The 22,352-nt window shown below is 38.7% G+C and overlaps 3 protein-coding genes across 3 annotated transcripts; all 3 read right to left on the bottom strand.

Annotated features, from left to right (window-relative positions):
* Nucleotides 1-1,495: 1,495 nt before the first annotated feature.
* zgc:158398 (uncharacterized protein LOC568894 homolog) lies at nucleotides 1,496-6,042 on the bottom strand. The gene is made up of 7 exons (XM_051422867.1): nucleotides 5,898-6,042; nucleotides 5,002-5,194; nucleotides 3,751-4,003; nucleotides 3,563-3,662; nucleotides 3,276-3,417; nucleotides 3,036-3,176; nucleotides 1,496-2,778 (listed from the first exon to the last, which is right to left on the bottom strand). Exons 2-7 carry the CDS (start codon nucleotides 5,173-5,175, stop codon nucleotides 2,758-2,760), a joined length of 831 nt encoding a protein of 276 aa, XP_051278827.1. The 5' UTR covers nucleotides 5,176-5,194; nucleotides 5,898-6,042; the 3' UTR covers nucleotides 1,496-2,757.
* An 874-nt stretch (nucleotides 6,043-6,916) lies between these two features.
* On the bottom strand, nucleotides 6,917-12,614 carry plbd2 (phospholipase B domain containing 2). Its single transcript, XM_051422850.1, has 12 exons — nucleotides 12,361-12,614; nucleotides 11,089-11,182; nucleotides 10,826-10,984; nucleotides 10,644-10,744; nucleotides 10,320-10,534; nucleotides 9,900-9,994; nucleotides 9,469-9,629; nucleotides 8,973-9,068; nucleotides 8,749-8,820; nucleotides 8,504-8,656; nucleotides 8,198-8,360; nucleotides 6,917-7,647 (listed from the first exon to the last, which is right to left on the bottom strand). The coding sequence occupies exons 1-12, from the start codon at nucleotides 12,579-12,581 to the stop codon at nucleotides 7,477-7,479; spliced, it is 1,701 nt and encodes a 566-aa protein (XP_051278810.1). The 5' UTR covers nucleotides 12,582-12,614; the 3' UTR covers nucleotides 6,917-7,476.
* A 725-nt stretch (nucleotides 12,615-13,339) lies between these two features.
* On the bottom strand, nucleotides 13,340-20,866 carry rbm19 (RNA binding motif protein 19). Its single transcript, XM_051422836.1, is given in 23 exon segments — nucleotides 13,340-13,444; nucleotides 13,539-13,656; nucleotides 13,943-13,998; nucleotides 14,093-14,172; nucleotides 14,426-14,486; nucleotides 14,617-14,765; nucleotides 14,868-14,937; nucleotides 15,021-15,221; nucleotides 15,328-15,438; nucleotides 15,749-15,845; nucleotides 15,987-16,114; nucleotides 16,244-16,374; nucleotides 16,472-16,681; nucleotides 16,824-16,895; nucleotides 17,045-17,123; nucleotides 17,225-17,284; nucleotides 17,385-17,537; nucleotides 17,539-17,663; nucleotides 18,141-18,372; nucleotides 18,918-18,959; nucleotides 19,694-19,807; nucleotides 19,912-20,094; nucleotides 20,707-20,866. Coding segments are annotated over 22 exon segments (2,427 nt in total). The 5' UTR covers nucleotides 20,743-20,866; the 3' UTR covers nucleotides 13,340-13,444; nucleotides 13,539-13,619.
* Nucleotides 20,867-22,352: the final 1,486 nt, after the last annotated feature.

The raw sequence follows: 22,352 nt of genomic DNA, 5'->3' as shown, positions 1-22,352 counted from the left end.
TGTTTGTGTATTCAATGCAATGAACCCAAATAGTCCAATCCAACCCAGCTTTATTTGTTAAGCACTTTAAAACAACCAAAGTTGACCAAAGTGCTGTACAGGAGAATAAATAAGACATCATAAATAAAAGACATAACAGCCCACATGAGGCGCAAAATAACATATAATACAACAATAAAAAAGAAAAGACATAAATAAAAATAATAACCATGCAATAACAAGCAATCAAAAAGTAAAAAATAACAAATACAAAAAATAAATCAAGTAAATAAAGTCGACATCTTACTAGGGGTCAAAGGCCACAGAGAAGAGATGGGTTTTAAGACTGGTTTTAAAAACAGACAGAGAAGAGGCCTGTTTAATGTGCAGAGGCAGATCATTCCATAATTTAGGAGCAGACACAGCAAAGGCACGGTCCCCTCTGAGCTTCCGCTTAGTTTTAGGCACACTCAGGAGCAGCTGATCATCTGACCTGAGGGGGCGGATGGGTATATAGGGGTGTAGAAGCTCAGATAGGTAGGGCGGGGCAAGACCATTCAGGGATTTAAAAGCAAATAAAATAATTTTAAAATGGATCCTAAATTGAATAGGCAGCCAGTGAACAATATAACAGATTATTTCCTGTGAATATTGATCAGAGATGAGTTATCCTGATATTTTAGGAACTTTTTATTAAATGTTCTGTCTTTATTTATTTTAACAATCATACGTAGTTTTGACTGTGCATACTGCCTCTCCTTTATTCCTGTTGTGCCATGTGCCATTGTAACGTCATTTGATTTTGATGCAAATCCAGATGACAAATAAAGTCTGTCTAAGTCTAAGTTACTGGGCTTCTTTTTTGACAGATTCAGTGTTTTAAACTGTTACAGCTTGTGTTGTGTTCTAGTCTTCAAAGTTTAGATTTTTTTTTAGATCTAAACTTTTTAAAACTATTTAAATTTTTTGTCACAATAATCAATGAAATGCAAAGATATAGGCCTACTGTATATACTATATGTTTTAAGTTATAAGCTTACACCACTTAAAATCAAGAAGGCCTCGTGACCCTGAGCTTAGGTGACCCCTAGTGGGGATCCCAACCCTCAAGTTCATAACCATTGCCCTAAAATGACAGGTATAATCAGTGTTGTATTGCAGGTATACAGATCATGAAACATTAATATAGCTTGGCAGCTGTCCGGTGTGGCTCTTATGAACTGTTTTGGTCTCTTAAAAAACATTAATACCATAAATCATAATTCTGATCTCCAAATTTGATCTCCCTTTTCCACTGCTGGTCCTGGGCGGCACTACAAACTGATTAAAGGTTGCAAGTTTGCTGTAATTTGAGTGCAACTGCAAACATTTATTATTACCTGTACTGTATGTATGAGTGCACCAAGTCAAGACTGGTTACATTAGTAGCTTCCCTTCACTAAGCAGAACCACACATGAAACAGGAGTAGGCTACTTGTAAAAAAAGACACCTGAAACCAAAGACTCACAACATGAATCCAGTTTCCATCCAGTTTTTATATTAATCATTATTAAAGTTTCATTCTTGTTAAAACTTGGAAAACAGGATGCCTTTTTGACCACTGTAATGTGAAAATCATTGGATTGCAGATTGGAGGACATGTCAGTAAATTAATAACACTAGTAATTTCACATTTACTCTACTTAGTGTCCTGTTAACTCTTTGTTATTAAAACAATTTACAAATGGCTTGTATTAAAGCGACGTTGCAGATGTTGCACCCCTTTTCTTTTTTCTAACTTAAACACTATCTGTTGCTTACAAATTCAATTAGGAGTAAGATACATTTCAGTGTTTCTTAAAGGTTCTAGCACTGTGAAAGTCATATAACACACTGCAGTTGTATACAAGAATACTTCAATTGTAGATCTGAAGTCTCGATTCAATGAGCTTTCAATGTCAGCATATTTAAATTAAAGTGCTAAACAGGCAAACTAGCCGAGCCTACCCAAATACCTTTGGTCCAGTAGAAATTAGAAACAAAGAATACTTTCACAGTTTAAAAAAAATAATAATTACGTTTTGACTGGAATAACACTTAGTCTCAATAGAGTGAGCTCTCACTCAGCTGAATGCAACATGTAAATGTCCATTTTCTACAAGTTATTGACAGTAATTCTGGGAAACGTTGGAACTGAAGAAGACAAGGTAGTTCAACAGAAAGCAAATAAGTCCTGGAATGCACTGAACATAACAGACTGGATAGTGAATGTATGACTAATAAACAGAGTAGCTGGACAGTTGTCCTCATTACACCATGGTCCCATTAAAAAAATATACTCCTTCTTTATCACTGTATCTGTATTAATATATCTCTGTATCTGAGTTTATGATTTGGATATTGTATAATACATATACTGTTTTAGTATTGCACTTACAAGTTTGGAAACATGTTAATCGATTAAAAATGGTCAAAATTAATGCAGAAGAAACTGACTTTTACTCCCCAGTATGAGTCAAGCTTGAAATTGCTAGATCCTACATAAATAATAGTCTCTAAACCCAAGCTGAGATAACCCTGGTGACATCACCTGGGTTTATTTTTCAGGCTTCAGAGAGCTCCCTCCAGAGTCCCAGAGTCCTTACACAGTGTTTTCACAGGCTGAGCAGTACTCCCCATGACATGTAAACTGGTTTCCTTTGTAAAACTGGTTGGATGCCTTAAAACAAGTGACAAATATTTCTGTTCTCTGTCAAGAGAGCAACTGATTTCTTCTGGATGTAGAGGAGGAACAATGTTCAGGTGTCAATTAAGGGCTCCTGCAAATAAAGCAAAGCAGCAAGGTTAGGTTAAAACAGTATCTTCACATTTCACAACATATATGCAGAAGATATTAAAAATGTTAATGAAAGTGAACCCAAACAGCAACCCTACATCCGCTGTATAACTGCATGTTACTGTAGTATTTCTACAATTAGTGTACTTATACCTAAAACTTTTCATCTGCATAATCCTCTAGTTTACAAATATCAAACTTACAAAATGTAGAAGATACAAAAACATAATAATTACTTACATTTTGTAGATCCAGTCCATTCCAGTGGTGTCGACGTATGAGCGAATGTGTCAGACTAGCAGCTAAACAGAGTATCAGACAAACGGCTAGCAGACACACACTGACTTCTAACAGATGCCGCTCTGCCACACTCTGCTCCTCCTAAAGAATGAGAGTAGAGAATGACTGACAAGGCAAGATTTTATCTGACTTTATCACGTCCGAGAAAGTCATGTTGTGCATGCGGGACACGTGTTGTACCTGTGTTAACATGATTGTGAGTGTTGGGTCATTCTCGGAGTGTAGACTGTAGCAGGTTTGTAATGCTGTAGGCGGCTGGTTGCTCGCTTCCACGTGGATGGGTGAGATGTTTTTCTCAGATGCAGGGCACTCTGGTGGAAGTCTTCATTAAAGTATACAACACATGCAGAAAAACACACAATATTACTTATTTGTGAGTTTACAGACATTATTTTTATATAACAAAATAGGTGGTGATTTACATTAAGGAAGCTTAGAAACACAAACTTGAGTGTGAATGAACTTACAGCCTCATAGGCAGGAGTTGTGTTGGAGCACTTATGGTGAGGCAGGTGTAGGTATCATTTCCAGACAAAAACTCTAGAGTCACATTAACAGTCTCATTGCCTGCAGAGTAAAACAATCAATTATTAGTGAGTATTTATGGTTATATACACTTTATGTAACAACAAAGCCAATCCGGGGCAATACAAACCTCCAAGATGTAGCTGCCTGGCTTTGAGGACAGCGTGTAGTCCAAGATCCTTTAGAGAGCCACTGTTTGAGTTGGAAGTCACAACTACAGGAACCTTAAGATGCAAACGGCTGACAGAAGGAGTCTCTGTAGAGTTAAGAGTGTCTGTATCCATCAGAGGGGAGGGGACTGGCGAGACAAACTCAGATGAACTTGCATTGGCTTTGGCACACAGCTGGAACTGTGACAATGAGGACAGGAGATGGTTCCAGTCCTAAGAGAAGAATAAAGTGTATGATTAGCACATCAATATCTGCTCAGGACACACAAAAATACAAGCACACAGCTTACACAACATTACGTTTGCCTTTGTGCATCAGATCTCGATCTTGTTAACAGATTGTGAAAGGATTTAATGGTAGAATATCAGCTCAGCTGAGGCCTGGCTAATCTAAACACACACAAAAAAAATCTAGGGATACACAAAAGTTATCAGGATACATAAAATATGATTCAATAACGGGAAATGTATATTAATATAAATTATCCCAATAATTAAATTACAGCCAATAAATTATTGGTCCATAATAATAAAAAAAAATCTATTTTATGAGAAACTACTGATTGATTGAAATTGTTATGATAAAATTTGAAAAGTCATAACTGTTTTTGTTGTGTTAATAGTAAAGTCAGTTAAATTTGGTTTGGTTTAAGGTAGAGGTGTAAGAAAATACAGAAAAATATTATATTGCGATATTTCATTTTGGGATATTTTTGTGGTTATGCCCCAACAACCAGATAGCAGTGTTGTAAATGTAAAGGGCTACAATACAAATGCAGATCTCACTGTTCTGGTTCTTAAAATTGCAATATATCGCGATATATCACAATATATTGATTTCGTAACCACGCGTATTGTGATTGTATTGTATCGCTAGATTCTTGCCAATACACATCCCTAGTCAGAGCTATGAAACATCATCCATCTTTGGTCACCACATTTTGGCTTTTATTACCATCAGGAGTGTAAAAACTACAGGTTATAAAAACTTTAAAATAACTTTAAAATACAAAAATGTGAAATGATCCATCAGCTTATTGTTATCGGCCATAAGAAGCAGGTAGTCGGTTATCGTATCCGCCTGAAGACAACAGCTGTCTAAGCATTACTGAAGTTTCCACATTTGTGATCAAACCTGTTTCAAACCTGACACATTTTTCCGAGACAGCTTCCAATCTCCATTCAGTGAATTTGGATTAGTGAGTCCTTACCTTTACTGTGTCAGGGTTAGGCAGAGTGTGAGTGTAGCTGTAAGAGCTGAGGCCGATGAATGAGACAGCCAGAATCAGCAGACACAGGAAAAATGTCACCGCTGGAGGATTCTGGGATACATAATCTCTTAGGTTGGTCACTGGCTGCCACAAACCCATCATCAGACTCCACATACAGCGAGGATGTGACAGGCTGCAAAGAAAAAGAGAGTCACCTCAGTTAATGGGGCGGCAGTAGCTCAGTGTGTAGGGACTTGGCTTGGGAACTGGAGGGGTGCCGGTTCAAGTCCGGTAACGTTGCAGCCCCATCACTCCACCATCTCTCCCGCCTTTGCATATCCAAAAGTGCATGAAGTGTGCATTTCAGCCTGTGTGTGTGTGTGTGTGTGTGTGTGTGTGTGTGTGTGTATAAAGAAAGAGTGAAAAGAACAATTTCCCCAAGGGAATCAATAAAGTATATCTTCTTCTTTTACTGTTTACTTATTATCCACAGTACCTTTTGGTAGTGCTAGTTTAATTAAGATCATTTAGTAATTCAGAAGCACAATCAAAGGACTTCTTTGGGTGAATGTAGCTACTGTTTTCAGCATAATGACATTCAACAGTAGATTAAAGAAACTAATGATTTTGGCTTTATTTGGCACATGTCTTCTGACCTTGTAGATAAACATAACAAGGCACAAATTGTGAACTTTAACTGCTGACAATGGCGGAAAACTCCCTTAAACTAATGGCCCCTGTTTGTGAAAAAGAACTACTGTTTGCAGACACATTAAGTCTCTTAGTGCGGACTACAGAGCAGCAGGAGACGTGTAACTTGTCCACCATGTATCAGCTGCAAACTCACAACGACGTTACTGTCAATGTAATGTTATTAACTAACTAACTGTTCATACCTTGTATCTGAGCAGAGAAAATCCAGACACACGTGAGTTTCTCGACGGCGACTGAACTGCAGTTCGTGACATTTAAGATGTTTAAAGTTCACTTAAAGCAGCACAAAGATAACAACACGACAGTTACGACAGCGCCGTCAGTTTACGGCAGTTCATCGCTGTGATGACGACTATGACGTGGGTCAGGTGACTTAGACCATTTTTATTATTGTGTATTATGTTGTATTATTTTTGTAATAATATTTTTTCTTTATAGTTTTATAGATATTTTTTCCAATATTAACATTCAGCCGATAATTTTTGGAAATAATGTTTCTTGTGTTAATATAACACATATAACATCATCTTCACAGGTTATTTTTTTAACAGAACCACATTATATAATTTATATGGAGCCTGAATATAACCTAATATAGCACACTGTGTTTCCAGTGAATTATAGGCCCACTTGTTTAAATTATTACCAATGTAAAGTGTGGTTGAAGATACTAAAATTAACAAGACAATGACTCAACCTGAATCTAATGATAATTAATTAGGCATGTTGCTATCTGCATTTCATTATTAATTATACATATTAAACATTATACTCACCAGGGCCCTTTTGGTTAGATATCTATGAACAACTTCAGTTTCTAATTTCTACTGGACCAAAGGTATTTGGGTATGCTCAGCTAGTTTGCCTGTTCAGCACTTTAATTTAAATATGCTGACATTGAAAGCTCCTTGAATCCAGACGTCAGATCTACAGTTGAAGTATTCCTGCATACAACTGCTTTTTATTTTTATGTAAGCTTACATGTCCATCACTTTCATTAACGTAATTTACCACTTAGTCACTTTAACTTTCTACCGTAAAGTTTTTGTGCGTTGCTATATAATGTATTGTTTAGTGTATAGTTTTTGTTGCCATATGCTAGTTCTAAAGATGAATTTCCATTTTATGCAAATGTCATGAACAATAGGTTCATATGAATCTGAATACGGACCAAATACTAAAACCAGGCAGTAATACAAAATTATATTTAAAAAAAGGCAACAATCAGGGCGCTTTTTATTTAGAAAATATTCAACATTCAACACAACTCATGATCAACACATTTGTCTTAACCGTAACAGAACATTTGCATCTGTATCTGTATCAATAATTGTACTTGGTGATTTCTATAAAGAAAGGTGAAGTCCAACAACTCCAATAACTCAATAAACCATCAGAATTAGTGGAATTGACATTTTCACACATTTAGTATAAGAACGATAAACAAAACATGAAAATTAAAATAAAACATAATCTAATGTAGAAGCTCCCAATTTACAACAGCAGAGTTGTTGTTCTTGGTTATCCTGTCTCACATTCAAAGCTCTCTTTAATTTTCTGTGCTTTAATTATGCAAATAATGCAACACTGCAGGCCTCCAGAATATTATTGCCACTCTCCTGAGAATCAATAACACGACTATTGTGTTCATTAAGACATGTCACACTGAATTAAAGTACCATTTCCCTTTGTCAAAACTTCACACAGCACAGTTGGCAGTATTTCCATTTATAATGCCACTTGTATACAGTATGATAGCAATTAAGGAGTCCAGGTGACTTTTACAGGCTTGAATGTCCAAGTGTCAGGGTGACCCATGTGCAGCAGGTCTTTGTAGGGGGAAGTGCTCCACTGGAAGGGTGGCACCTGGTCCCATGTTGGCCCGTTCACGGCTATCATACCGTAGTCACGAAACATCCCGTACGAGGTCAACTGCACAGGAACACACACACAATGCATCACAGTTAGCCAGAGGTGGCAAAAGGACACACATTCTTTACTCAAGTAGACGTACAGATAAAGATAAAAATTTTTAAAAATCCAGTAAAACTAGTTAAACTGATTCAACTTTAACTCAAGTGAAAGTGACAAAGCACAGGCTCTGAAATGGACTCAAAGTATAAAAGTAAACTGAAGAGTAACGGAAAATTCAAACTCTTTTGTCCGTTTCATCTTGTCATGCATGATATGCACGTCTTAATGTTGGGAAGGCTTGTAATGATGCAAAATAAAAAATGATAATAATCGATTATTACCCTCAAATGCATTAAAACTAAAGTAACAAGCCTGTTTTGAAAATGTAAGGAGCAGAAAATGCAGATATTTGTGTAAAAATGTAGGAAGTAAAAGTAAAAAGTTATAATATAAAAATAATAGATACCTGAAAAAAGTATGGTAACAAAGTATTTGTACTTAGTTACTTCACACCTGTAGATTTATCATTTATGTTCCACAGCCACACAGAACACTGAAAAATAAAAACCTTCATGTCTGTTCCTCCATGTGGTCTCTGCTTTAAGGCGCCAAACGGATATGTTCCATTAGCTGGGTTCAGGTCTGAACGGGCAGAGATGGCGTTCTCTCCATTTGCAGGTGGATCGCAGCCTTCGCACTTTGACAACGGGTCTTCTTTAAAGTTATTATACCTGAGGAGAGACACCGCAGCTCATGAATACAATTACAATTAATGTAGCCTATGAAAATATAACAAATAACATTAAAGTTTGTTTGTATTATGCCGATCAATCTAGCACACGACAGAAACCACCAAACCTGTGCAGGACCTCACCTCATTAGGCGGACCATTGAGTCCACATCTTTAACAGCTGTCTGGTTTCTCCTGAATATTTGAGCTCGAGGATTCTGGTCCAGAGAGAACCACGGGCCAAACTTCTCAACCAGCTCATTGCAGCCACTGGCATTGAATATCTCCACGTAGTACCTACATGTGAGCACATATGAACAAAATAAAGTTTTACATATAACATGTCAGACCACATGTAACTTAAAACTGATTCCAAACCCGGTACTTACGGTATGTTGTAACTTGCCCAGTAGCCTTTCTCCAGCAGTTCCTGAGTTTTATCAGTGTAAACAACGAGTCCCCTGCAGCATTCAAAGACAGGAAAAGGTTAGATTAAATCAGGGGTCAGCTACTCTAAATGTCAAAAGACTGAAGATGTGGATCCAGTGCCGCAGATTGCCTACCCCTGGTTTAAATTACGTGTTTTGATTTACGAGTGGGTGCAAACACTTACGGAATCTGCTCCAGAACAACAAAGAGCTCCTCTTTAATGTCAGTCTTTCCCGGAGTGAAGTGGTTATAGTTCACAATCATCCACTGGTTATTGTACCTACAAAGCACACAAACACACACACACACAGTCCAAACTGAGCATTCAACTTTTATTCTACTGACATTCACTGATTTTTAATGTATTTATTTACTGTATATCAATGTGATGCTGAAGTAACTGATTCAGCATTGCACAACAAACTCTCTGATGACCCCATTACAGCTGTATGCTTTCTCATGTGACTCTTGACTCGACTTTTCTTCTCCCTTTACTCCAAACAATCCACATGACAGTCAAAGCTCACACAAAATCTTATCTAATTTTAAAATCAATGAGACTTTTGCACATAAAACAAAAAGCAGAAGACAACAGGAGCACTCAGGAGAGTACGTTGGGACAAAGTGGTGATAATGTTGGTTTATGAGAGCCAGGTTTCTTCCTGGAGTGTAACACTCACGTTCCACTGTTGTACTTGCTGAATATCTCAGCCCACTGTTTGCCAGTAGCAGCCAGTCGATTAGCCACAATGTTCCTCAGCCATTCCATGACAGTTCCTGTGGGCTGAACGAACTTCCACAGAGCAGGGTTACTGTTGCCAATGGTGGTTTCCAAGGTAACCTGGAGACACAAGATAGTAAGCAAGAAGAAAGTGCTTCATCTAGCATTACTCAATTAAAATACTATAGAGTACTACCAGTCCCTCCAGGATTTCCCAGGCTTTTTTTGGGATGGTTGCAGCCTAAAATGCTTCATTTTCTTTGACAAAATTGCAATGTCATGCAGGATTCACAGGGATTGATTGTGTTTGCGTTATTAGTTTCAAACACAACTTCCTGGAGGGACTGCTAAACGCCCAATTCCATCATGCCCAATACAAAGAGTTCTCACCAGGCCGCTACTCAGGATATAAAAGTCATCTCCAGAGAAGATCGCTCCAGGATACGATGAGAACGCCTGAGTTCCTCCAGGAAGAAGATCACTGCCTGAAAAAGAACAGCACATAATAATCTGTATTCTAATCTAATGTAATCTGTAAATTATGTTTTTGAAAAAGGGGCTTTTGGTTTATGGCCGCATGGTTTAAAAGAATAGTTGGACATTTTGGGAAATATGTGTTTATCAAGACTGGAAACGGAGGTAAATGGCTAGCTAGCTACCTCTGAAGCTCATTATTACATTATAATGAACACATTATATCATTATAAGGATATTTCTCAAAATGTGGAACTATTCCTTTAATGTAAATAATGAGGCACTTAACAAGAAGAACAGTGATTAACAGGACACACAGTTGCATCAGTAAACTACCTAAAGGAGAAGCTCTAAAGGCAAAGATGTATTTCTTCATGATGCGCAGCATGGCCTGGTAGACGTTCCAGGTGTCATGTGAGACCAGCAGTTCCTTGTTGTTTGGCAGCAGCTTAATGAGAGCAGAACAGGAGCCGGACCCAAGAGGACGAGTTTGGCTGGATTTGTTCAGAGCCGATTCCAAGTCCTCCAGATCCCCGCCCAGCTGGAAAAGTCTGGTTGAACAGAGTAGCAGTGGAGAATTTAAAACAACAGTAAGAAACACATTTATTGATCTCAGGAACAGTAAAGAAACATCAATAAGAAATGCAGATAACCACTTACAGGAAACCAAATGGGTTGAAGGAGAACGGCCCTACTGGAAATGACAGCTCGTCGTTGTAGCTGTCCTCCAGACCTTTCAGCTGCAGCAGTGCCAGACGCACCTGACAACCAGAAACAAGCCTTTTAACATTTTTCTTTCCATGCAAGGGATTTCATTCACCCTACAAATGGTCATTAAGTACCTGGTACCAGTAGGGTGAACTTGGCTGCTTCTCTATTTGCTCCTGAATCCACTGCATGTTGGTTGTGATGAAAGCCTTAAGGTGCTCGCAGTAAACAGACTGAGACGTGAAGGGCCCGCAGTAACCCATTAGAGTGTTCATCCAGTGCTTATAGATGAGCTGAAACATACACAAATGTTGAATGAAATGTAAAGTAAGCCAATAGAAACATTTAGACTGTCGGGTTAAGTCGAGCTCAGTCAGGCCTGCAGAATGAAGCTGACCTGAGATGTGAGTGCAGCCTCCACTGCACCGGCAGCATAAGCCTGGATACTGTCATTGTACTGACTGCTGGTAGTGACCTCCAAGAAAGACCAGCTGAAGGAGAGAGAGAGAGAGAGAGCGCAAATGAGGAATACATGAAAAAACATATCTGTGTACAGCTTTACAATATTTTTATATAGGTGGTGAGAAGGACAGAAAGAAAGTTGGTTAACTTATAATTTGAAGGAGTTTCCAGGAGACCTTCATGGTTTACACAGAATTATCTATTGTAGGTCGATGAAGGAGGAAAGGAGTCAGATGTACGAGTGAATGGATCTTAAATGCCACCCAAATCTGAAGGTGACTTCCTGACTGGAGATATAATTCATACCTAAAACCACAAGATCCACTAAAGGTAACAAGGTCTCTAGTGTGTGCCAATTTGATTAGATATTGGTTTTAAACAAGAAACTATATGGTTAACCTAATCACATTGGATATAGGTCTAAATAGGGCATATACAACACATTATGTCTGTTATACACCTTTGTTTCTTAGCAGTAAGTAGCAGCTGCTCTAATAGTCTAATCAACCAAGTAGACAAGCTTAACTTATTGCTTTGGAAGAGTCACAGGCGAATGCAAATGACCATTTTACCTTTAATGTAAAGAAGGTAAATTCCTTCATAGGTGGCCCTCAAATACATAAGGAGTAGGGTTGCAATTCTCATGGTATCATAACTATCTAAATATCACAGTTTCACGGTACACAGTATTATTATTATTATTATTATTATTATTGTTATTATGCGTTACAATGAACCTTAAAGGAAAACAAAGGTTATTTTTGTTTTCCTGTAATTGTCTCAACTGAAGGTCACTGCAGATCTTTACATCCCAGCTTAGGAATCAACTTCTGTTTATGTGTTTTTCAGCTTCCTCTTTATAAAAACAGATACATTTAATTACTTACTAGTCTATTATATAATTATTACATTTTGTTTTATTTTATTTTCCTATACCCGTGTACCTTTTTTCCCTTCTTTAAATGATGAATTTTGTATTGCTGTCATGTGTTTTCTCTGTTTCCATGTATCTTTGTGCATTTTCATTTATTTCCATTGGGTTTTACCACATTGTTAATTTGAGGTCCATTATATGATGATGACTATATTGACCTTTCCTGTCATGTGTTTTACTTCTGCAATCAGTTTCTATGCTGTTTGTGTGCAGTGCAAAACACAGATTAGATGATAAATTAGTTAAAGTAACAGTAGAAAAATTAAAACTCACCCTGATGTTTTAATGTCATCAGTGAAGTTCGCCCAAGCCACAAAACCTTCTCGGTATCCGTCGACGACCGACAGCTGTCCGGTTTGTTTGTCAATAACAGCGGTTCGTATTTCAGCTCCGACGGACGCAAACAATAAACACAAACCGGATAAAACTGCTAAAACATTTAAAACCTTTGAGAAACCTCCAACCGCAGACGTCTTGTTTAGCCTGGACGCCATCGTTTATACCAGAACCAGTCACATGATGAAGCGGGTCACCTGACAGGGGGATGGCACTTTCAAAATAAAAGCACAAATCCGGTCACCGTGTTCAGTCGCTTTCAATAAACACACACAATAAAACACAGCCTTTAAAGCGTGAAATAAAATTTTATATAAAAATTGACATCAGTCACATTAATCTTTCTTTGAGATATAATTCTATACAAAACACTTGTAATGTAAGAAATTCAGAGATTTTCAAAGTTCAACCAGCTGATGAATTCCTTCTAGTTGAATGACACACAGGCCCTTATTTAGATCACAGTCTCATTTATACAGAAAAACACAGGAGCTCTGTTCAGAGTTGTGTCGAGGCTTTTAGGGAACTCAGTCTTCCACAACCCCAGTTTCCATCGTCTCCATAATTCCCTCTAAAACCTCGGACTTTCGCTTCTTCTTGGCGGTTTCTGACATGGAGAAAAAAAAATGTATATGGAATTAAGAAATTATTAAACAGCACATTTGCTTTCATTTCTGCATTTTGTTACAGAAGTTTGTGGATTTACCGTGAAAATGCTCGGCTGTTTTCCGTCTCAATGTCTCTACCGTGTCCTCAGCATCAGCCCACTCCAGCACGAGGCGTCTCCCGTAGAGATGGGTGCTGTGGCACAGAGCAGCGAATGCTTTCTGTAAAGAGAACAGGAGATTAGCATTTATGACCATAATAGTAACATTTTCTAAATCTAATGTCTGAAAGCTCATATAACACACAAACCTTTGCATCCTGTTTGGTGAGGAAGTCAATAAATCCAAAACCTCTGTGAGTCCCTGAACCGGCTGCTTTCTTTGGAAGACGGACTGTCTTCAGCTCTCCAAATGTACTGAAAGGACAGAGGAAGGAAATCATATTATTAAATGATTTTGCTCCAAATTTTCTCCACAGAGTGAATAAAAACAGTTGTGTGTGATGGCTACCAGAAGAGTTCCCGAATTTCCCTGACAGTGGCTTGGAAGGGGACGTTGCGCACAAGGATCTTGGATCCAGTCTGTTTCTTCTCAAGTTGCTTCTTCTTTGCGTGACACCTCAGTAGTCCTACACAAAGGGAAAATGGCTGAATGAGTAGGGACAACACAAGGGAGGCTAAATTCTGCACCACAGTCAACATTTTAACATAAATAATGAAAATCTTGTGTCAATAAGTGATAAGTTCACATTTTAAATGATACTGCTACCAATATATTTTATTTCAGTGTTAAATAAACTTGTAATTTCACAATATCATTCTATAGATGACACACATTCTTTGTAAACTTAATTAATGAACCACTATTTTTATTCTTCCCCACAATTCACTTAAACCTTCTGACACACATCTTACCTTGTGGCTCTCTCAGAAATCTTCAGCTCCAACTGGTGATCGTCCACAGAACAGTGCTGGTGGAGGGTTGAGACAAAGAACACACATTAGCAAAGAGCCAGACTGTAGAAAAAGGCTGGGGCAGTTTCACAGAGGAAACAGGGATGGTACCTGTAGTTGCCTCAGGGCTTTCTGTGCTGCCTCTGCTGTCTGATACTGGACGAAACCGTAGCCCATGGACAACATCTTGCCTGGAGATCAAATCAACATTGTAAGGTGACTCTTAGAGATTTAAAAAAAAATCTATACATTTGACCAACAGCTCTTGCAAAGCTTGAGAAAACACACACAAAATACAAATGTTCCCTTCTAAAAACCCATGTGTTCAAATAAATCATGTAATTTTGGTACATCTATAAATTTACATTTTATTCCAAAGGTATACACTGCAAGTGAATGTTACATTTATTGATGTGGAAAGTCCTTATTTTTAATGTTCAGTACCTGTTTTATCTTTCTTCTTGGAGATGGAGCAGGATGTGACCTTCCCACATTTGGAGAATGTCTACAACAAATGAAGAAAACAATATTAAACCTCAAAACCTAAACCTAAAAATCTCATTCATCATGTTGTAATTAAAGCCTTATTCCGTGTTAGAAAACTAACTTAGGGTTGTATTTATGAATTGACCTACCTCCTGAAGTTTCTCCTCCGTTGTGCTGAAATTAAGATTCTTAATGAAAAGTGTGGAACCAGGAGCAGATTCCTCCTCTTCCTCCTCCTCCTCATCTTCCTCTTCTTCCTTCTTCTTCTCCTCTTTCACTGCTTCCTCTTTTTCTAATACTTGGTTAGGCAGAGCCAAAAGATATTCCGATTATTCAAATGATCACTTTCATGTCGAAACAATACTAAAAAGATTATGTTTATGCCTTTGTGAGATTTTACCTGGTACTGGTTTGGCTGCCACAAACACCCCCACAGGTGCCCACTCCAAATACAGCGGGACGTGTTGAAACTAGAGTGTTTGGAGACAAGAAGTCTTTAAAGTGACTCTCCTCAAACATATGCTGCATTTTCCTGGTAAAGAGCTATACACACCTTGCTGTAGGCCAGCCGAGTGAAGGCTCGCTTTGCCTCGGTTGGCTCGAGGAACTCGATGATGGCGGTGAGTCCTGAGGGAGGGAGAAGCACTCGGCCCAAAGAGCCGTGAGGGGAGAAGAGCTCCTCCAACTCTGACACCGTCACTCCAGCTGGAAGGTTTTTCACCAGGATCACAGTTGTACTCCTCTCTGCTGCCGCCTGTGCACCAAGGGAAAACAACCTTAGCCAAGTTAACTGGATTACAAGCACGGTAAACTGCGTATACAACTAGCAATGAGTGGATATGAGTTCGTATTAACCATACCTGGCTAAAGGAATCCAGACTGACAGCGTTGTCTAATAGAAACTGTCGAGTCTCCTGAACGATCTGAGTCTCTCCCAGAGCCATCCTCACAGCAACGCTTCCTTTAGACTCCTGCAGAGGACGGCAAGGATCAGAGAAGTATGAAGAAACTTTAAATGTGCACTGCTCAGTGTGCTCGATGATTCACATGTTTTAACGGGAACGGTGTATTTCTGTTTACCTTGTGATCAATGCAGCGAAAGATAAAATATGGCCTCCATGATGACTTCTTCAGAACAGACTAACTGTACTTAAAATGTATCTTTTAATCATCTCACGGATACCTGAAGCATTTGGGCTGTTTCCAGTATGAACACACTGATTTAAAAAGAACATTATGGGGAGCACTAATGTAGAACAGGGGCGCACAGGTGTTACTCACATGGTCCAGGACTTGGCTTTTTGTGGTGTTGTATTTTTCAGCAATGGCATCTGCCACTGCACTTGTGCCCACAAATAGGGTGTTCCAGTTGTGGGAGCTACAGGGAAACATACAATTAATAAGAGGGATGACGGATGGGTGATGTAATTGAACACACAAATATTCATTTATTTATTCATCCTTATGAGTAAATACAAGAATAAACACAGAAGCAGAGGGTTAGTGTGATTATATATACCTGGAACTTGAAGCTTTACTTTTAGCATCTTTTTGCCGTTTGTAAGATGAAGAGCCGGGACCACCAGCATCTGAAGAATCCGTCTTCTCCTTCTTCACAGTGGACGGAAGCAGGTGGAGCATCCTGCCCTAAAAGCACGAGAGAACGAATGTTTCTAATCAGCCTCAACTTCATTTAAATATAAAGTCCTACTACTGAATCCAGGAGCCATTATAGGTCCGGTTTTTGTGGTGTGGAGAGATATTGAGATCAAATACCTGAAATACATGTCCGTCCAGCTGAGCCAGAGCCGTCACAGCATTCTCTGGGATCATGTATGTTATGAAAGCGAATCCTTTAGGCTTCTTGGTTAGGTTGTCAATAGGGAAGAGCACCTCGGATAACGGACCTGTGAAGATATTTCATCAATAAATATTATTATAAACTTGTAGAGTTGATAAGAGGGAACTTATTTTTTGCAGGAGCTGACTTTTTTTTTAATTCACCATGTTTAGAAAATAGCTCTTTGATCTCTTCCTCTGTGCAGGTGTAAGGAAGGTTTCTGAGGAAGAGTCGACCTGACTCCGCCACATCTTCCTCCTCCTCATCTTCCTTGAGCTTCCTGGTGAAGTTTCTGTCAATTTCTTTGTCCTTTCTGTCTTTCTTGCCCTTACCCCCAGAGCCATCCACACGGAAGACCTCAATGTAACGCCCACCTGCAAACACCGGCAGAAAGTATGTAATCGACAGTCAGGATGGTGGAGAGACAATGCAGCAATACAAGATATTTTTACCACTACACCTTGTCATACCCCTAAAATACACATTATACATAAAAATATATCTAATATTTCTCACCTATGTAGTCTTTATTCTTCTTCAAGGCCTTTTCCACCTGTTCCTCAGAGTGTAAATCCACATATACATAACCTGAAACACACATAAAACACCTGTCCTGATACATGGGTCTGTATACAGTCAACACAGACACATACATAACATACAGGCAACTATCTACCCACCATATATATGGTATACAGTATAATATAAGTACACAAAAGTTACTTTCAATATCATACCTGTTCTATTTCCACTTTCGTTCTTCCCGATCCTGATTGCTGCAGGCTTCAGCGGGGTCATGAACTCTCGAATTTGTTGCTATTGATGCCACATAAACAAAAAAACATGCTGGTGTCAGTGTTTTTAAGGTAGAATATCCTCACTGCACCTCTGGAATCAGGAAGCTCTTGTTCACTCACCTCTTTCACACTGAACGGGGCTCCTCTCAGCTTCACCGTGAACTCTGTCACTGGCTCCATCTGCAACAAACAGATGTGAGTGTAAATAACAAATACAGCGCACAATAATAATATATAATAACAATAACGTTTAAAATGTAGATTTTGTTTGAACAGTCACCTCTTGCTTGGCGGGTTTCTTCGCTTTGCTCTGCTTCTTATCCTCAGAGGAAACTGAGGGTTTGATCTTTGAGGTGTCACCACTTTCATAGGCGCTGTCTGTGTGCTGTACAGGACCACGATCCTCCTCTTCATCATCATCATCATCATCCATCATCATCACCAGCTTCACCGGCATCCTTCTCTTCGCTCTCCTCCATGGTGTCATCCGTGTGCGCCACCTTCGAGCGCAGATAGTCCATATCGGATAAGCTGGACTTCAGTGCTTCTTTAGTGGCACCTGAAAGTAACAACACGCCATCGTTGCACATCTGCCTTTACTTTCTTTTTTCTAATTACAATTTATTTTATTTGAGTATGTTTGTCTTTGTGGGATGGTACAAGAACCGATTCAGTACCAAGTCAATGCCAGTTGAGAACATGGCAGATTCAATTCTTCTGTACGTGATGGGGTCAGCATATACATAAATAAATAAAGTTATATTTTATGTTACACTCATGTTAGGGCTCTAAAGGATGTGGCCCATAAACATAGGCCCTTAAAAAGACCTTGAGGTCAACTGCTCCTCCTTCAATGGCACTGCAAAGTCCTAGAAAGTTGCCCTAAAATGTCAGTAAAAGTGTAAATACTAGTAGTAAACTGGAGAAAGTTTCATGATAACGGGTATTTTAAAGAAGTTAAAATAAACACTTTGGATAACTGACAGATAACTGTAGTTTCATCTACCTACAGCAAGAAGGGACCACCATTACCAACCTTCATCTTCATCTTCATCCTGTTCTTCTTTCTCCTCCTCCTCCTCCTCCTCTGACTGGTCTGAATCAAAGTTGAGGTAATCATCTGAGGCAACCTTCTTCTTGCTCTGAGTCTTTGTCCGTCCACTGTCAGGATCGGGTGTTTGCTGCACGGTGTCATTCGCCCACGTTGGTACTTGGCTTCTGTTCTGATGTACTGACAGAAACTCTTTGAATCCCTGGTCCTCCTCCAGCTGAAACACACACAACGAGTGGACACACAATGATTATTAGACTGTGTTGCACTGATAAACAACAACGACATAATGCTGTACGTCCTCAAAACACTAAATCATTACAGGTATATTAATGCAGTGGACAATATTGAATAAAATAAACTGTTGGCTTCACAAATCTGTGAAGTGAAAATGGTGTTAAACTCTAAATTATGTCCATATTTGACACATTGTAGTGAGTGTGATTTAGAGCTGGGTATCATTTAATTTCTTTTTATGTTACAGGTGTCAATATAATTCCAGATTTTGACACCGATCACATGATCAACATCACTTTTTTGATACCTTCACTGGAGAAATACTGCAAAAACATGTTTTTCTAAACCTTTTATTTCATTAGATAAAGTTCTTAAATGTTAAATGTTTAACACTTTGATTAAATGAGGAGCTAACTGATGAACAAATAACCAAACCAGATTATGAATCTGATATGTCCCTGTTGTCTGTGCTCTGTAGGCACATTTAGGTTGATCCACATTCAGATTTTACACACATTTACTCACATTTCCCAGTGCGCTGTTGGTTTCCTTTTTCTGTTTCTTTTTCTGAAAACAGAAACAAAAATACATCATACAGTCTTTTTTCAAGAAGTGACAGTGCGGTTTAACTTAACTATACTATATGTATAAAGTATACTGAATAAACTGTGGTTATCCAGATAGTTCTCTCTGGAGTTAATAAACTCTTTCATGGTTCTTATCCCCAGTTTAAATACTCATCTACAAGTAAAAGTCCTGCATTCAGAACCTTATTTAAGTAAAATGATGTATGTATTAATAACAAAATTCACTTATTATAGTATCAAAAGTAAAAATACTCATCACTCTTTGTTTTACTGTGGTAAAATGTGTGAGAGGACATCATTATAATGAACTATTGTAGTGCTGCAGAGATTCCCTGGCGTACAAATCTTGTTCTCCAGATGTAAGAAAACATGTTTGTTTGGTAAAAACCTCAAGAAATGTAACATTCATCATGATTTTAATAGTTTGTGTCAGTGAAAATGAAAATTGTGATGCAAAAATGCTCATTCCCACCAGTTATGAATCATATTACAATCACAATAACCACAATTAACCATATTGTGCAGCCTTAGATTTCGGTTAATATTACTGCTGCATTAAAGTGTCCGACACAAGTAAATAAAGCTGTCAGACAAATGTAGAGGAGTAAAAGGTACAACATTTGCCTGTGAGGTGTAGTGGAGTATAAAGATGAATAAAATAATTTATAATAATTAATAAATGATGGCAGGTATTGTGTGTGTGTGTGTGTGCACCTTTTTGCTGTCAGTGTCTGCAGGAGTGGAGGGTTTATCCGGGCCTGAGCTCTGGGTATGTTTGCTCCAGGCTTTGGCCTTAGTGGGGTCTCCAAAGGCCTTACACATCTCCACCTACAACAAACAGACAACCATGGGTTCACACATGACAAAACAACAACAACAATGTCAACAACAGGCATTGTTTAGTGGGAAGGGAGCCTCGACAGGAGTCCTACCGTCACTCTGGAGGTGTCCACGAAGCTCTTGTTGAAATGTTTCAGAGCTTTGTTCGCGTCGTCTTCGGCTTTAAAGCCCACGAAGCCGAACTTGCGGAACTTTCCGTCCTTGGTAAACTTCAGAGAGCAGTCCGTCACCGTGCCAAAGGCAGCAAACATCGACCTGAACCTCTCCTCCTTCATCTGCACACAACACACACACACACACACACACACACACACACACACACACACACACACACACACACACACACACACAACACACACACACACACACACAGACACACACACACAACACAACACAACACACACACAGACACAGACAGACACACACACACACACACAACACACAGACACACACACACACAACACAACACAACACAACACACAGACACAGACAGACACACACACACACACACACACACACACACACACACACACACACACACACACACACACACACACACACACACACACACACACACACACACACACACAGACACACACACACAGACACACACACACAGACACACACACACACACAGACACACACACACACACACACACACACACACAAACAGACAGACACACACACACACAGACAGACAGACACACACACACACACACACACACACACACACACACACACACACACACACACACACACACACACACACAGACACACACACACACACACACACACACACACACACACACACACACACACACACACGGTTATACATTACCAGGCGGACTGACACAGACTGTGCGCTGACATCCGGGCGGGTTACTCACCCCGTTGGGAAGGTTTTTAACGATGAGTCTCGACATAGTTGTTGTAGTTGTAGCTCCACTAATGTAGCATAAGGTTGGGGTTTTTTAAATATATGTCAACAAACAAGCGTGGACTCTCCTCTAAGTCGCCATTTTGAGTGGGAGGAGACTTTTTTCTTCTTCTTCTTCCCTGGATTTGGACTTTCTTGCAAACCGTCGTGTGTCAGCGCACATTAGCGCCACCTGCCGGACGGGTGTGTAGAGCAATAAATAAATAATTAACTATTAACTAAATTACTAAATTAACTAAAATGCATCTTCTAATATTGTTTATTTTAGGTTGTTTATTTATTAAGTGTTGATTGTGATCAGTGGTGGAATTTAAGTACACATTTAGCTTCTTTACCTGAATATTTTAATTTCCACATTATTTTACTCCACCAATTGGTAAATATAGTAATTTTTGCATATTGTTACTTGTTACTTTACAGATTATAGATCACCCTCCAGACATGTATTAAGACCAGCAGTCTGTTTAAAACAATGGTGTCTGATGTGGTATTTTTCTTTGTATGAAAGTGTGATTTCCACATTAAAATTAAAAAAAAAAAAGACTAATTTACTTCTTCTACTTCACTAAAAATGACAGAAGCTATGAATATTTAAATTATATTCAGGACACAAGACATCACTTACTTCACTGTGAAGCACATTCTCAGTGTATGTGGATCCAACTGTAGGAACAAGAAGAAAAACATATTTTGAGACTTTAATATTATGCATAATAATGACTCATCAAAAACAATCCAGTAATATAATACATAATAGTATAATACTAACAGACACCAGGTGTACACTTTCCTACTTTTAATTTTAATCAAGGGATACTTAATAACTGTACTTTTATGTTGCAGTAATAGTAGTAAGAATCTAAATGCTTCCTCCACCACACGCCCTGTTGTTAGTTTATGTTGATGTCTTGTACAGGTTCAATAGAGGCGCACAGCGTATTTGTTCCTTGTGGGTTAATCTGGTCCTCTATGGTCTGTACTCCTGACTGAGTCAACAGCTTGTTTCCTAAAACTCTGTAACATATTGGTAAGCACATGGCCTTTTTCCTGCCAAGTGGAGCATGGCTTTTAAATCATACATTAGTTGCATGGACACAAACTAATCTATAATTATTCATACATCCACCGAAGAACATAAATCACAAAACCACTAAACCAGATAGGCAGTTTCAGGTTAATGCAACCAGTACAGATTATTCCTTCTCACTTCATTTTGCTCGTCACAAAGCACATATTTCCTTAAAATATGGATGTTCTTCTAACTGGAAAAGAAAGGAATTTCTGATCCCACTTCCCTCACGGCTACCAGGCTTAGTTTCAAAGTTAAGCCGATTATTTGAGTTGGGAATTTGAGCCAAATACTCCAGACCAGTACTCAGTGGGATGTGCTTGAGTACATTCAAATGCAATTTTACTTTCACTTAATATCTGATGAAATAGTGTTCTATTTTTGGAACACGCAACAATGACAGAGCAAAAAAAAAAACCTAACTTTTGATTTAGAGGGGTTGGTTGTACTGTGCCCATGTGTCCATACTAATACTAATAACCATGTAACTCTCCAAAAGCACTACTTTAGTTCCTTCACATGAGCAT

The sequence above is a fragment of the Dicentrarchus labrax genome, unplaced genomic scaffold, assembly GCF_905237075.1.
Source record: "Dicentrarchus labrax unplaced genomic scaffold, dlabrax2021, whole genome shotgun sequence".
NCBI lineage: Eukaryota > Metazoa > Chordata > Actinopteri > Moronidae > Dicentrarchus > Dicentrarchus labrax.
The sequence above is the reverse complement of the archived record's forward strand: the minus strand, read 5'-3'. Positions and strand labels throughout refer to the sequence as shown.